This window comes from Lolium perenne, chromosome 4 (genome assembly GCF_019359855.2).
Source record: "Lolium perenne isolate Kyuss_39 chromosome 4, Kyuss_2.0, whole genome shotgun sequence".
Classification (NCBI taxonomy): Eukaryota; Viridiplantae; Streptophyta; class Magnoliopsida; order Poales; family Poaceae; genus Lolium; species Lolium perenne.
The window spans coordinates 176,642,339-176,653,155 of NC_067247.2; the positions used below are offsets into that span (position 1 = coordinate 176,642,339).

Genomic DNA, 10,817 nt, shown 5'->3' on the forward strand with positions numbered 1-10,817 from the left:
CAACCGTGAGCTCTTGTTCTTCTCGAAGATTGCCATGATCGTCTCGAGGTGTTTGTTCGTCAGGTCTGGTGAGTGCGCTATCGAGATCTCCACCCAGAACGATGGTGATTCTTATAGAAAGGCAAGCGTTATCAATTTCTTTAGTCTTTACCCATGTCCGTGACAAGCTAATTAATACGGAGTAGCAAATTAATGTTTTAATTGGTGTTATTTAATACCATTGATCTCTTACATATGGATAACCACTAAGGTTGGTCATAGTGGTAAATATCATGTAGTAGTATCATGCATATAATACTTGTGTATGATACTATCTCTATAGTGGTTAGTATCATGAAGTAGTATCATAATCATGCTATATTTATTGCTTTTTAGAATCTCAATGAAAATTTTTGCACAAGATTTGTTTGGCATTAACTTTTCTCGTGACACGCGCTATGATACAGTATCTACCTATGTTACTCTAATATCCTCTCTCCTCCTTAATTAGCTACCTCATCAGCATTTTTGTGGGACCAATGTGCATAATACTAACTATGATACTAGCACTATGACTAGCCTAAGGATGGAAATTTTATCCACAAATTCCGGTATTCAAAGATATCTGGTCCAACGGGCACATGTATGGAGAGCTGATTATGCCCACGGATTTCATGGGACGGCTATCCGATAACTCATGGGGCGGACATGGGTAGAGATTTTCCCCCATGGATATCCAATAGATATACGGCTGACATGTGGTCCCACATGTTAGCGAGACATGGGATTTCATCTAGGCCCAGCTGACCCTACCTTGATGCCAAACTCACTGAGTCTAACATGTAACCACCGATTGCCACTTCTTTCATGGCCTCCCATGTGACTCCCTCGCACGCTGTGAGGGAGTGCTTGGCCGACGGCCCTCCCTTCCACCTCTCCGGCAGTCCGTCTCTCCTCTGCCAAGGATACACACTAGTAGGAGTGGGCTTGCTCTCATCCCGTCGTCCTTCCTCGTCCTCATATTCATTGCCTACATAATTATTGCTGAAAATACTACATAAATATTATCGAAATGCTGCTAAAATTTTGGTGTCATGCTCAAATATGTTATGGTAATGCGCATAGTGCGTAAAACACATGGATATCCATGGATATGTGGGTATCCAGTGGATTTGAATTTGGAGCGAAATTTATGCCCATGGATACTTTCATGGGCGGGGCATAGCGGGGCTGATGAATTTGAGCATAGATCTGGTTTTGGTATATCCATCCAAACCCGCTCCAGTGGCATCATCAATAACCACCAATTGCTACTAAATCTATTTATCCATATATAACCCACCATGATTCATTTCTAAAATATCAACCCATTCCTAAATTAGGAGTGTTGCAATTGCTGCTATTTTTAGTTTTTACCCTTAACTTTAAGTGCCATAGGAGGGAGTCAATAGCACCAGCAGCCATCTTTTCTTTACGGTTTGGGTTCTATGTCGCCCACCATTATATGCACTTAATGATGGGTATAGTTTTAGCAAGAAAATTATCAGACGAGGTATTCAAACATCATCTACTTTTTTATATGAACATATTCTTTGTATTTGTAACCATTTTAATCTTAACCTTTACAACATCGTCAAATAAACGTCAAGGTGCTACCGAAGACCTAGCATGTAAAGATCAACATGGACATGGATTCCTTCCTAGCTAAAGAAGTGATCAAAGACGACGAAGAGTTTCATACGACGGCTTATATGAGAGTCTTATTATATATGCTATCCTTTGATGATGATGATGATGATGATGATGATGTTATTGAAACTTTGTACTTATGATCATCTTCCGACCCGTCCAATTGTGGCCTACTCGGTTTTGATGATCGTGCCCACTAAAGGAATGTCAGGAAAAATATACTAATTACTGAATTAGGAAATTTAGTCCGTAAAAATCTAGAGGCCACAGAAAAACCCGGACTACTATCCGGTCTTTTCCTGGTCTGTAACAGTTTTAGACTACAAAACTGACTCGAATCTCATCTAGAGGGTGTGGGAAAATCTGGAGGTTCAGGATTCTTCATGGTCGGTTTTCAGGTTGATAAACTCAGCTACCGCATGACTCGAGTAAGTTTTGGATCAAAACCAACCGTGAGCTAAAGATTATTTTAGGTTGTTATGGCTGTAAATTGGACTCATTCCTTGTCTGTCCTAGTCGTGTTTAAGGAATCTATCACTCGCAGTCGGATGCTAGAACCCATTCAGCTCTATGTACTAAAACTGGCTTTAGTATCAGTTCAATACTAGTGAGAATATACATTCTTTCAATTATCTTTAATTGTTAAATTATGCTTTTTTAAGATTTTCTGGATTTTGCATTTAGGATTTTGCGATCTTCCAAGCATGTATTTTATTTGATTTTATAATCTAAGTTCACATATTGGAATTTGGGATCATAAAAGTATAGACAATTGAAATGTTTCCCAAAAACTTGCACGGGCCACAATGCTAGTTTTTTGGGAAATGCATTTGTTTACTTATTCTCATAACTAGCTCTTAAGATCTAATTACATGTACAAACAATTAAATTTATTATTCAAATTTTTGTGTTGATGACAGGTCACCGTACATTATTTTCCTCTACAAACTTCCGAAGGTGATTTACAACAACTAAGAGTTGACCTTTATTTATGAGAAACTATATACCGATCACACAAAATACTTGGGTTATATGTGGCTACATGGCTGTTTTTCTATATGCGTATTTTTGGAACTAATAGTAGTTTCTCCTTTCGGCGAACGGTTAGCCCAAACACCTCTGTCATATCAATGTGTTTTCTCTTAAGCCCTGGCGGAAGTTCCCAATCAAAGTGGTAAATGAGGTTTGCCAACATTAGCTCGATGTTGGTAGTTGCGAGGTTTATGCCAGGGCACATCCTCCGTCCTGCACCGAATGTCAAGAAATGGAAATCGCTCCCCTTGAAGTTGACATGCACATCATTGCCTCCTTTTACAAATCTTTCAGGTATGAAATCTTCCGCATCCCCCCAGGAGGTTGAGTCCCTACCAATGGCCCATGCATTGACGATGACACGTGTCCCAGCAGGAACCATGTATCCATCAATGTAGCAGTCATCCATGGCAAGGTGCGGAGCAAGGAGGGGCGCAACAGGATGCAGCCGAAGTGACTCCTTAATGGTTGCCCTTAGGTACGTCATGTTGTTCATGTCAATTTCACCGACAATTTCTTGTCCCTGTGGTACGATAGTCCTCACCTCGTCTTGAAGCTTCTCCAACAGGTGTGGCCTCCTCATGAGCTCAGCCAAGGTAAATTCGAGGGTGTTTGATGAAGAGCTTGTTGCACCAAAAAATACATCCTGCGGTTTTCAATTAATTAGGACGATATAAGATATACAAAAATCAACATATATAACCTGGAAGGTGTTATGTGTACTTACCATGAGAAGAGCCTTTAGATTCTCTCTTGTGAGATTATACTCCAGCTGAAGAGACAGCAAAATGTCTACGAAATCAGTATCTGTGTGATCAAGCTTTGACTTATCATTGCTCAGACGATCGTCGATCACCTTGTCTAGCAAATCGGCCCATCTATTCCTCACTCCCTCGGCCTTGGCACAAACTGCCTTCTTAAGCACTTTTACCCTAGCCAATGCTGGGAAATATTCCTCTAGGTTGAACCCTCCTAGTAGCCGTGAGCTATCATTGACGAGGTCCCCTAAAATCTTGCTTTGTCCTTCTTTTAGGAAGAATTTTCCTGATACGATGCGAACCACGATGTCATGCACAAATGAGTTGAGAAGCTCGCTCATGTCCACCGTACCACCCGCTCTGGCCGCTTCGTTAATCTTGGCCATCACCATGCTCACCTATTATGGCATGCATCTTAAAGTAAGACACTAGGTTACATTTACGGAAGTTAGCAAGGACAAAATGAGAGTCAACTTTTTTTAATTTCCTTTATGACATGGTGTAGTACAAACCGTTTTGATTATGATGCTACGTTTCTGATATCAACGAGCCAAGTTGAACAAAAAAAGGATATATCAGATGGTAATATACTGATTGAAATATAAACATACAACTCCAAACCAAATATTAGAAATCTAGAATATCCTAATTAGTAGATTCCCTCTATTCATCACTTAACCATCTTCTTAGAAATTTACTTGTTGCTTCTTATGTTTCGGTCCATATACGAGCCCATCGCCGAGGATCCACCCTTCTTCCTATTTAGAAGACCTTCTTCCATGCCCACACCTCTCCTTTCTACCTTGTCGCCGTCTCACAGTTATTGAGTTTTTTTTTTTCAAAAAGGGGGAAAAATCGCCCCAGCTTCTGCATCCAAAGGATGCACACGGCTTTTTATTAGATTATTCATGAAGCCTTACAAGAAACAATACAAAAGATCACTCTCGAAGCAACCTAACTATACCTACAGTGGGATGTATAGGGTGACAATACACCAACTCACATCATCCAAACTAAATGCCTCCCCAAACCGCCCAATAGCAGGTGAGAAGCACATCCAGTCAAGCAGACTCTCAGCGCACGCCAACGCCCACGCCATAGGAGTTACTTCCGCCGTCTTCCTCGACTCCATCTTCAAGAGAGATAATCGCATTAACCTTGTAAGACTTACCGTCGATGCCACCATGACGCCAGACGGCTCCACCATCCACTCCACCAACATCCGCCAACATCCAGCAGCTGCTCCAAAAACGATGCCCCAAGAGGTAGAACGACGCAGAGCGCGTCGCCATCGTCCGATCCGGGAGACCCGGACCTAGGGTTTCCCCCGGAGCAGCACGAGTGAGAGACCGCAGACTGCGACGACGATGCCTTCAAGAAGGTAGCGGCGTGACACGTCGCCATCGTCCGCCAACCGAGGTCGGAGCACGGTTTTCACCGGCAGCCGCGCATCCCGAACCCGCCGAGTGTAGTGCCAAGACGGGCAAAGATGACGCCTTTGACAAGGTAACGACGTCGCCCGACGCCGCCATCATCCGCCAAGACCGAGGTCGAGGCTCGGTTTTCACCGGCCGCCATGACACCCCGGACTAGATCTCACCGCCACCCTGCCGCCCATACGGCCAGGGCCACGGGCTACCGCTCGCCGCGAAGAAGACGGCACCGCTGCCACCATCCGGAGCCGCCGCTCCGGCGTCCAGGGCCCCCGCCGAGACCACCACCAGCAGCCCCTCCAGCACCGAAGCCCGCCGCCACCGAGCCGCCAGATCCCGAGAGCCACCCGCCGCCACAGACGGAGGAGCGGCTGCCGGAGTCGCCGACCAAGGGGGAGACGCGTCGGGGGTGGAGAGCGTCGCCGGGCAGCGGCCTCAGCCCCGGCAAGCCCAGCCTGGCCACCTTCCTCCATGCGGCTGTGCTTGGCGCCGGGGACCGCAGCCGAGGGCCAAATCCCCGCCGCCCCCTTCACCGGCGCCGCGGCCTTTGGCCGGCAGCACCTCGAGGGGCGACGAGGAGGGAGAGAGGGGGGAGGGCGGACGGGGCGGCGGCGCTAGGGTTTGCCCCTCCCGGTCGCCAGGAGGAGCGACGCGAGAGGGGTACGTACACGATTCCTTCTTTGTATACTAGCTAATATACACATAAATCTGATGGAATCATCTAATCAGGAGGGAGTTTGTTGCTTTGTTCAAACACATGCATAACCTAGACCTAGCGGTCTGATCTATTTCAGACACCAAATTTATCTGTTTTGATCCGTTTGGGTTGAGCCTGGACATCAAAATGGTCGTCTAGCCACGTTTGTCTGTTTGGGTTGGGTAGCCCCTATTGCCCGACACATTTCTCAGCATAAACAAGAAGTAGTTCTTTTTTTTATTGGAAGAGTAACTTGAACAAGATGAAGATAGTAGAATTCATCGCAAAGCAAGGGAAATATTACACCATTCATTCACACAAATGTAAATAACTAGTAGGATATGAAGGCTCGTCATTGGAGGCTTCATCGCCGGGCACCCGTGCCGGTGGCAGTTCCTATGCTTCATCGTTGGAGTCGCGAGGTTGAAATGCCGGCATCCGTGGCCTCCCGAATGAATCCTACTTGGCGGGCATCCTCGGTGTCCTTCTTCGCCGTGCAACCCAGCCTTGACCAAAACGCGATCCGCTCGGCCTTGGTCTTCTCCAATGGTGGGTGCTTTCCATCGAAGTGGTTCAACGGGGCCTCTTGCTCCTCGCGAAAGTGGGCCGGCCATCAGGCGCTAACAACGTCATATTGTGGGTAGAGCCACAATGCCTCCTTCTGCCGCCTCCGGAAAGCCCCATAGCCAAATTCCTTGCCTTTCGGCTGAGGCACCACGAGAACCCCGCCCAGGCTGATGCTGAAGCCCTTTAGCACCGTCGCGTTGGCCAACAAGAGGATGCATACTTTGCGAGGTGGGTGGCCTCGTGCCAGTCCAACCATTCCAGGTCCATGCCGACGGCGGGACAGAAGGTTTCACCTACTACTGGTCTAGGGAGCAAGCAAGATTGGAACCGACAATGGCAATGGATGTGTGAGCACGTGCGGTTGGTTGGCTATAAAAGGACGGATTATGTGCTAATTATTGTGGCCCAGAAGGCTAGCCGCTGCCCCGCTAGTCCTGGTGCGACCACTGAGTCGAAGCAGCCCAGGCGGTGAAGCAATGCAGGTTTGGAAGCGAAACAGTCCGTTGACCGGCCCAGACAGTTCGATCAATTTCCGTCGGGCCGTTGGACTGGACTTTTACCTATTTCCTGTCCACCCAGGCCGAAACTTTAATCCGTTTGTGTCAGGTCTGCTCGAGATACCCTAACAGGTATGCACCGAATAGTAAAAGTAGGCTACTAGAAAAAATATGGTAGATTAGAGAAGACAATGAAAAAGGACGATCTAGATGCCTGTGACAGAGTTGGCCAGACGTGGTATGGTGGTTGAGATGCTTTTGAAGGCCTTGACGGGGTTTTGTAATCGATGTATTAGGTCTATTCAATACATGTGAGGATGCCTCCATAGTTATGTTCTTAGAAGTAGACAAGTTCGCCCAAACTCTATGTTGTGATTGTTGAAATCTATACGATCAAGGTGAGCAGTGGTTTTCTAACAAGTGATATCGACACAAAATTTAAAGATTATGGTCGTTGCGAGCAGACAACTCGACGGTGGGCAGTGCGATAATACAAAGGCGCGAGGTTGTAGTTGGTTCGATCAGTAGAGACCTTTTTGAAAGAAAAAAAATGGCAATTTGTATTTTCAATCTCAAAAGATTCTCAAAAAATTCATATGGAGTACATCTACTCATCTAGTATGCATGACAAAAGTATGGCCAACATAAATTTCCAACCCCGCAAAAAGTAAAAATAGTACCATATGCAAGCATGGGAAAATGCCCCCACCCCCTTTGCATTGCCATAACAATATAATAATACATAGACGGTCTAGTAGATCAGAGAATCGCCCAACAAGGTCGTACCTTGGTGTGCTAGCTACATGTAGGTGGTTTGGACAGCGTACGAGAGGTTGGTAAAGCTTGATGTCTAGGTAATGGCGACTTGGCGGCAGGTGCCACTGTGTGTGGTGTTGGCCGCTAGTCTTGATTGTGTGGGCGGTGAACTGACCTGCATGGGTCAGTTATGGTCACACGACACCTCCCTCTTGACCAGATCTAGGGACCTTGTCCATTCCAACCACCCTAGTTTGGCCGATGAGACTTCTAATGAACAGTGGCCATTCTACCTACGGGAAACCTTGAAGGAATTTCCATGGGTACATGTCTCTTTGTCCTAGTCTTCCGGGCAAAAGCCTTTGGTATGTTCTCTGGACCAGGTGGCGAGGAGAGTGTCACTCCGCTCCCTTCTCGAAGGAGACGTCTCATGAACCTAGAGTCTATTGAGGTGTTGTCGGTTTGCGGTTATCACCGGTGCTTTCACGTTGTGGACTTAGCTCCGGTTGGGCGAGCGTACTCACCTTGTCTCTCTGGCCTTGGCAATCTTGTCGTCTTCTTTCCATCCTTACTATAGGAGGAGATTCTACAACTTCTGACGTTGCAACACTCTTCGAGTCAAAGTGAGGACGCAAGGGTCCCTTTTCTGAAGTGGAGACAAATGGTGTCGTGACGACATGAAAGGCTTTCTTGAAGTAGACATGGACATGACATCTCGAGAGGCTCATCTTCTCCGACATCATGATCTTGCATTTGCTTCTCCTTCGATCAAGCAATTGTTGATGCCGACGAGGCTTTAGAGTTTTTTCAAGAATTTTCAAGATACCTGTTATGTTTATCTTTTGTGTGTCGTAAGATGATTTCCTCAGCACCATATATCATCAGCCAAAGTTCGGGATTTATCACTTGAAAGCTGGGTGTTATCACGTTCTGTCTAAAAAACAATTCTAGCTAAAAGAACTAGTTTGTCTATAAGATGACCTTTGTTTTGAATCTCACACCTCAAAGCAGTTGGATAACACACACACCTCAATCATGCCCATTCTTAATCACTTCTACCGCTCCATTATTATGTTCCAAAATAACTGAAATTTAATGTTTGTCGTAAGTCAAACTACCCTTAAGTTTGACCATGTTTGTCGAAAAATACATCAACATCTACCATTTCTATTAGATTCATCATAGAATTTATATTTATATTATATAAATTTACGCTTGTTCTCAGCTAGCTGAGCAGGTCGAGTCCTGCACCATCAGATTACATCGTGATTCGTGCAATTGAGTTGCAAATTAAATTGCAACTGAATTTTTTTTATTTGCAGCAGACCGTTAAATTTGCTTCGTGATTCATGCTAATCATGGGTTGCAATATGGTAACGTCGGTTTTCAGTCGAAAGAGAACTGGACACATCCATAAATTTAGCATTATAGATATTCACACGTTTTTTTATAATTTTTGCCGATGTTTAACTTAGGACAAACCTAAACGAGGGATTTAAATTTGTTGCACATGTCAAGATATTAATTTTTTCTTTGAACGCGAGAAATTAGAAAAAAAAGTAATTAAAATTACCTCCTCTATGGCAAGACGACGGAAAGACTGCACCCTTTTAACGCTCAAGACGTGGGTTGTCAGGAGCTTCCTTGCCTGCCGCCAGTTCTCGCCATATGGCGCGAAGGCGACGTCGGACGAGCCGTAGAGGATGATGTCGGAGACGACGGAGCGGGGCCGCGACGCAAAGACGTGGTCGTGCGTGCGCAGCACCGCCTCTGCGGCACGCGGCGACGACACGACGAGCGTCGGCACGGCGCCGAGGCGGAGGAGCATCACGTCGGGACCATGCTTCCTGGCGAGGCGGCTGAGGGAAACGTGCGGAAGGGAGCCGACGAGGTGCAGGTGCCCGATGATGGGCAGTGCCGGTGGCGAAGGAGGGAGCCGGTTTTCTTGCTGCTGCCTTTTCTTTGCAATAAACCAGTAATAGTGGACAAGCACGAGGACGAAGGGGAGGAAGAAGAACAGAAACCATGCACGCGGAGGCGTCTCTAGCACGGGTTTTTTCACGAGATCTGCCATGGTGAATGAATGTCTACTAGCCGGCGAGTTGTTTATCATCGCAAGCTCGCTCTGATGCTTATAAGCTTAGCCAGGCGGAGTAAAGATGACAAAATCTCTGCAGTGGTGCACTGAACTTGGAAGAATTAGTGCTCGTGTGTCACGATGAGCTCTCCGTAGTCCGTACTCAATCAGGGTACGTTGGCAGTCACGAGTCATTCTCAGTGCATACCATATGTACTAGTCCAGTGAGCTTGGAGAAATCAGTGCTTGCCACTTTGTGTCCAATTTTAGTCCCTCATTACACACGTTTAATTCATCGTACTCGATCAGTAGACAGATGTTAACGATTGTCAGCCACGAATCGTTCTCAAAGTATAGACCGTTGAAAATATGAGCTATCTGCTATGGGCGAGATTGATTGCATCCGGCCAAAATTGCGCTCCGTGAGGCATTGCATAAGGGCTTCTCCAGCGGCTCAAAGTAAACGGACCAAAAACATCCGCTTGCGTCCACGGATAAAAAAATCATTTCCAGCGGCCCGACGTAAAATGACCGTTGCGTTCGCAAAGCCGCAAACGCAAACCAAATATGCGGCAGGAATGCGTCTCTGTGCGTCCGTTTTAGCCGGGCTAGCCTCTCTCTCCTCCTTTAATGCATAGTAGGTCCATGTGTTGGTTAACGATGCCACATATAAAAGATATTTTTCTCTCTCTCCTTCTTAATTAATGCATGGTAGGACCTTTGCGGTCTAAAAATACGTCTCTGCAACTATAGAAGGGGCAGATACATACGGACATATGGATGATACGTTTCAAATGTATCTATAATTTTTGATGCTCCAAACTTGTTTTTACACCAATTCATATATGTTTTGCTTACACTTCGTTTCACTTTTATATGATTTTTTTCACTAACCTATTAACAAGATGCCAAAGTGTCAGTTTCTGTTTTCTGTTATTTTTGTATTTCAGAAACGTTGTACATGAAATATTCTCGGAATTGGACGAAACAAAAGCTGAAATCAATATTTTATCGATGCGAAGACGAAGTCCGAACGGGGGTCGAAGAGGCGCCACAGGGCGGCCAGACCTGGCCTTAGCCCGCCAGGGGGGTGGGCCCCCTAGGCACCCCACAGACCTAAATCCTCCGCCTATTTAAACATCTTCTAGGGAAAATCCTGGATACCCAAGCCCCCATCCACGAAAAGTTCCGTCGCGGATTACATCGCCGAACCCATCTCGGGGGTTTTGAAGGTCTTCCCGGTACCCTACAGGAGGGGGAAATCATCGCCGGAGGCATCTACATCGCCATGCCCGCCTCCGAAGTGATGTGTGAGTAGTTTATCCCTGGACT

The 10,817-nt window shown here is 46.1% G+C and overlaps 1 protein-coding gene across 1 annotated transcript; it reads right to left on the minus strand.

Moving 5' to 3' along the window:
• Positions 1-2,541: 2,541 nt before the first annotated feature.
• Positions 2,542-9,526, minus strand: LOC127294595 (indole-2-monooxygenase). Its single transcript, XM_051324446.2, has 3 exons — positions 8,982-9,526; positions 3,428-3,856; positions 2,542-3,346 (listed from the first exon to the last, which is right to left on the minus strand). Exons 1-3 carry the CDS (start codon positions 9,519-9,521, stop codon positions 2,723-2,725), a joined length of 1,593 nt encoding a protein of 530 aa, XP_051180406.1. The 5' UTR covers positions 9,522-9,526; the 3' UTR covers positions 2,542-2,722.
• Positions 9,527-10,817: the final 1,291 nt, after the last annotated feature.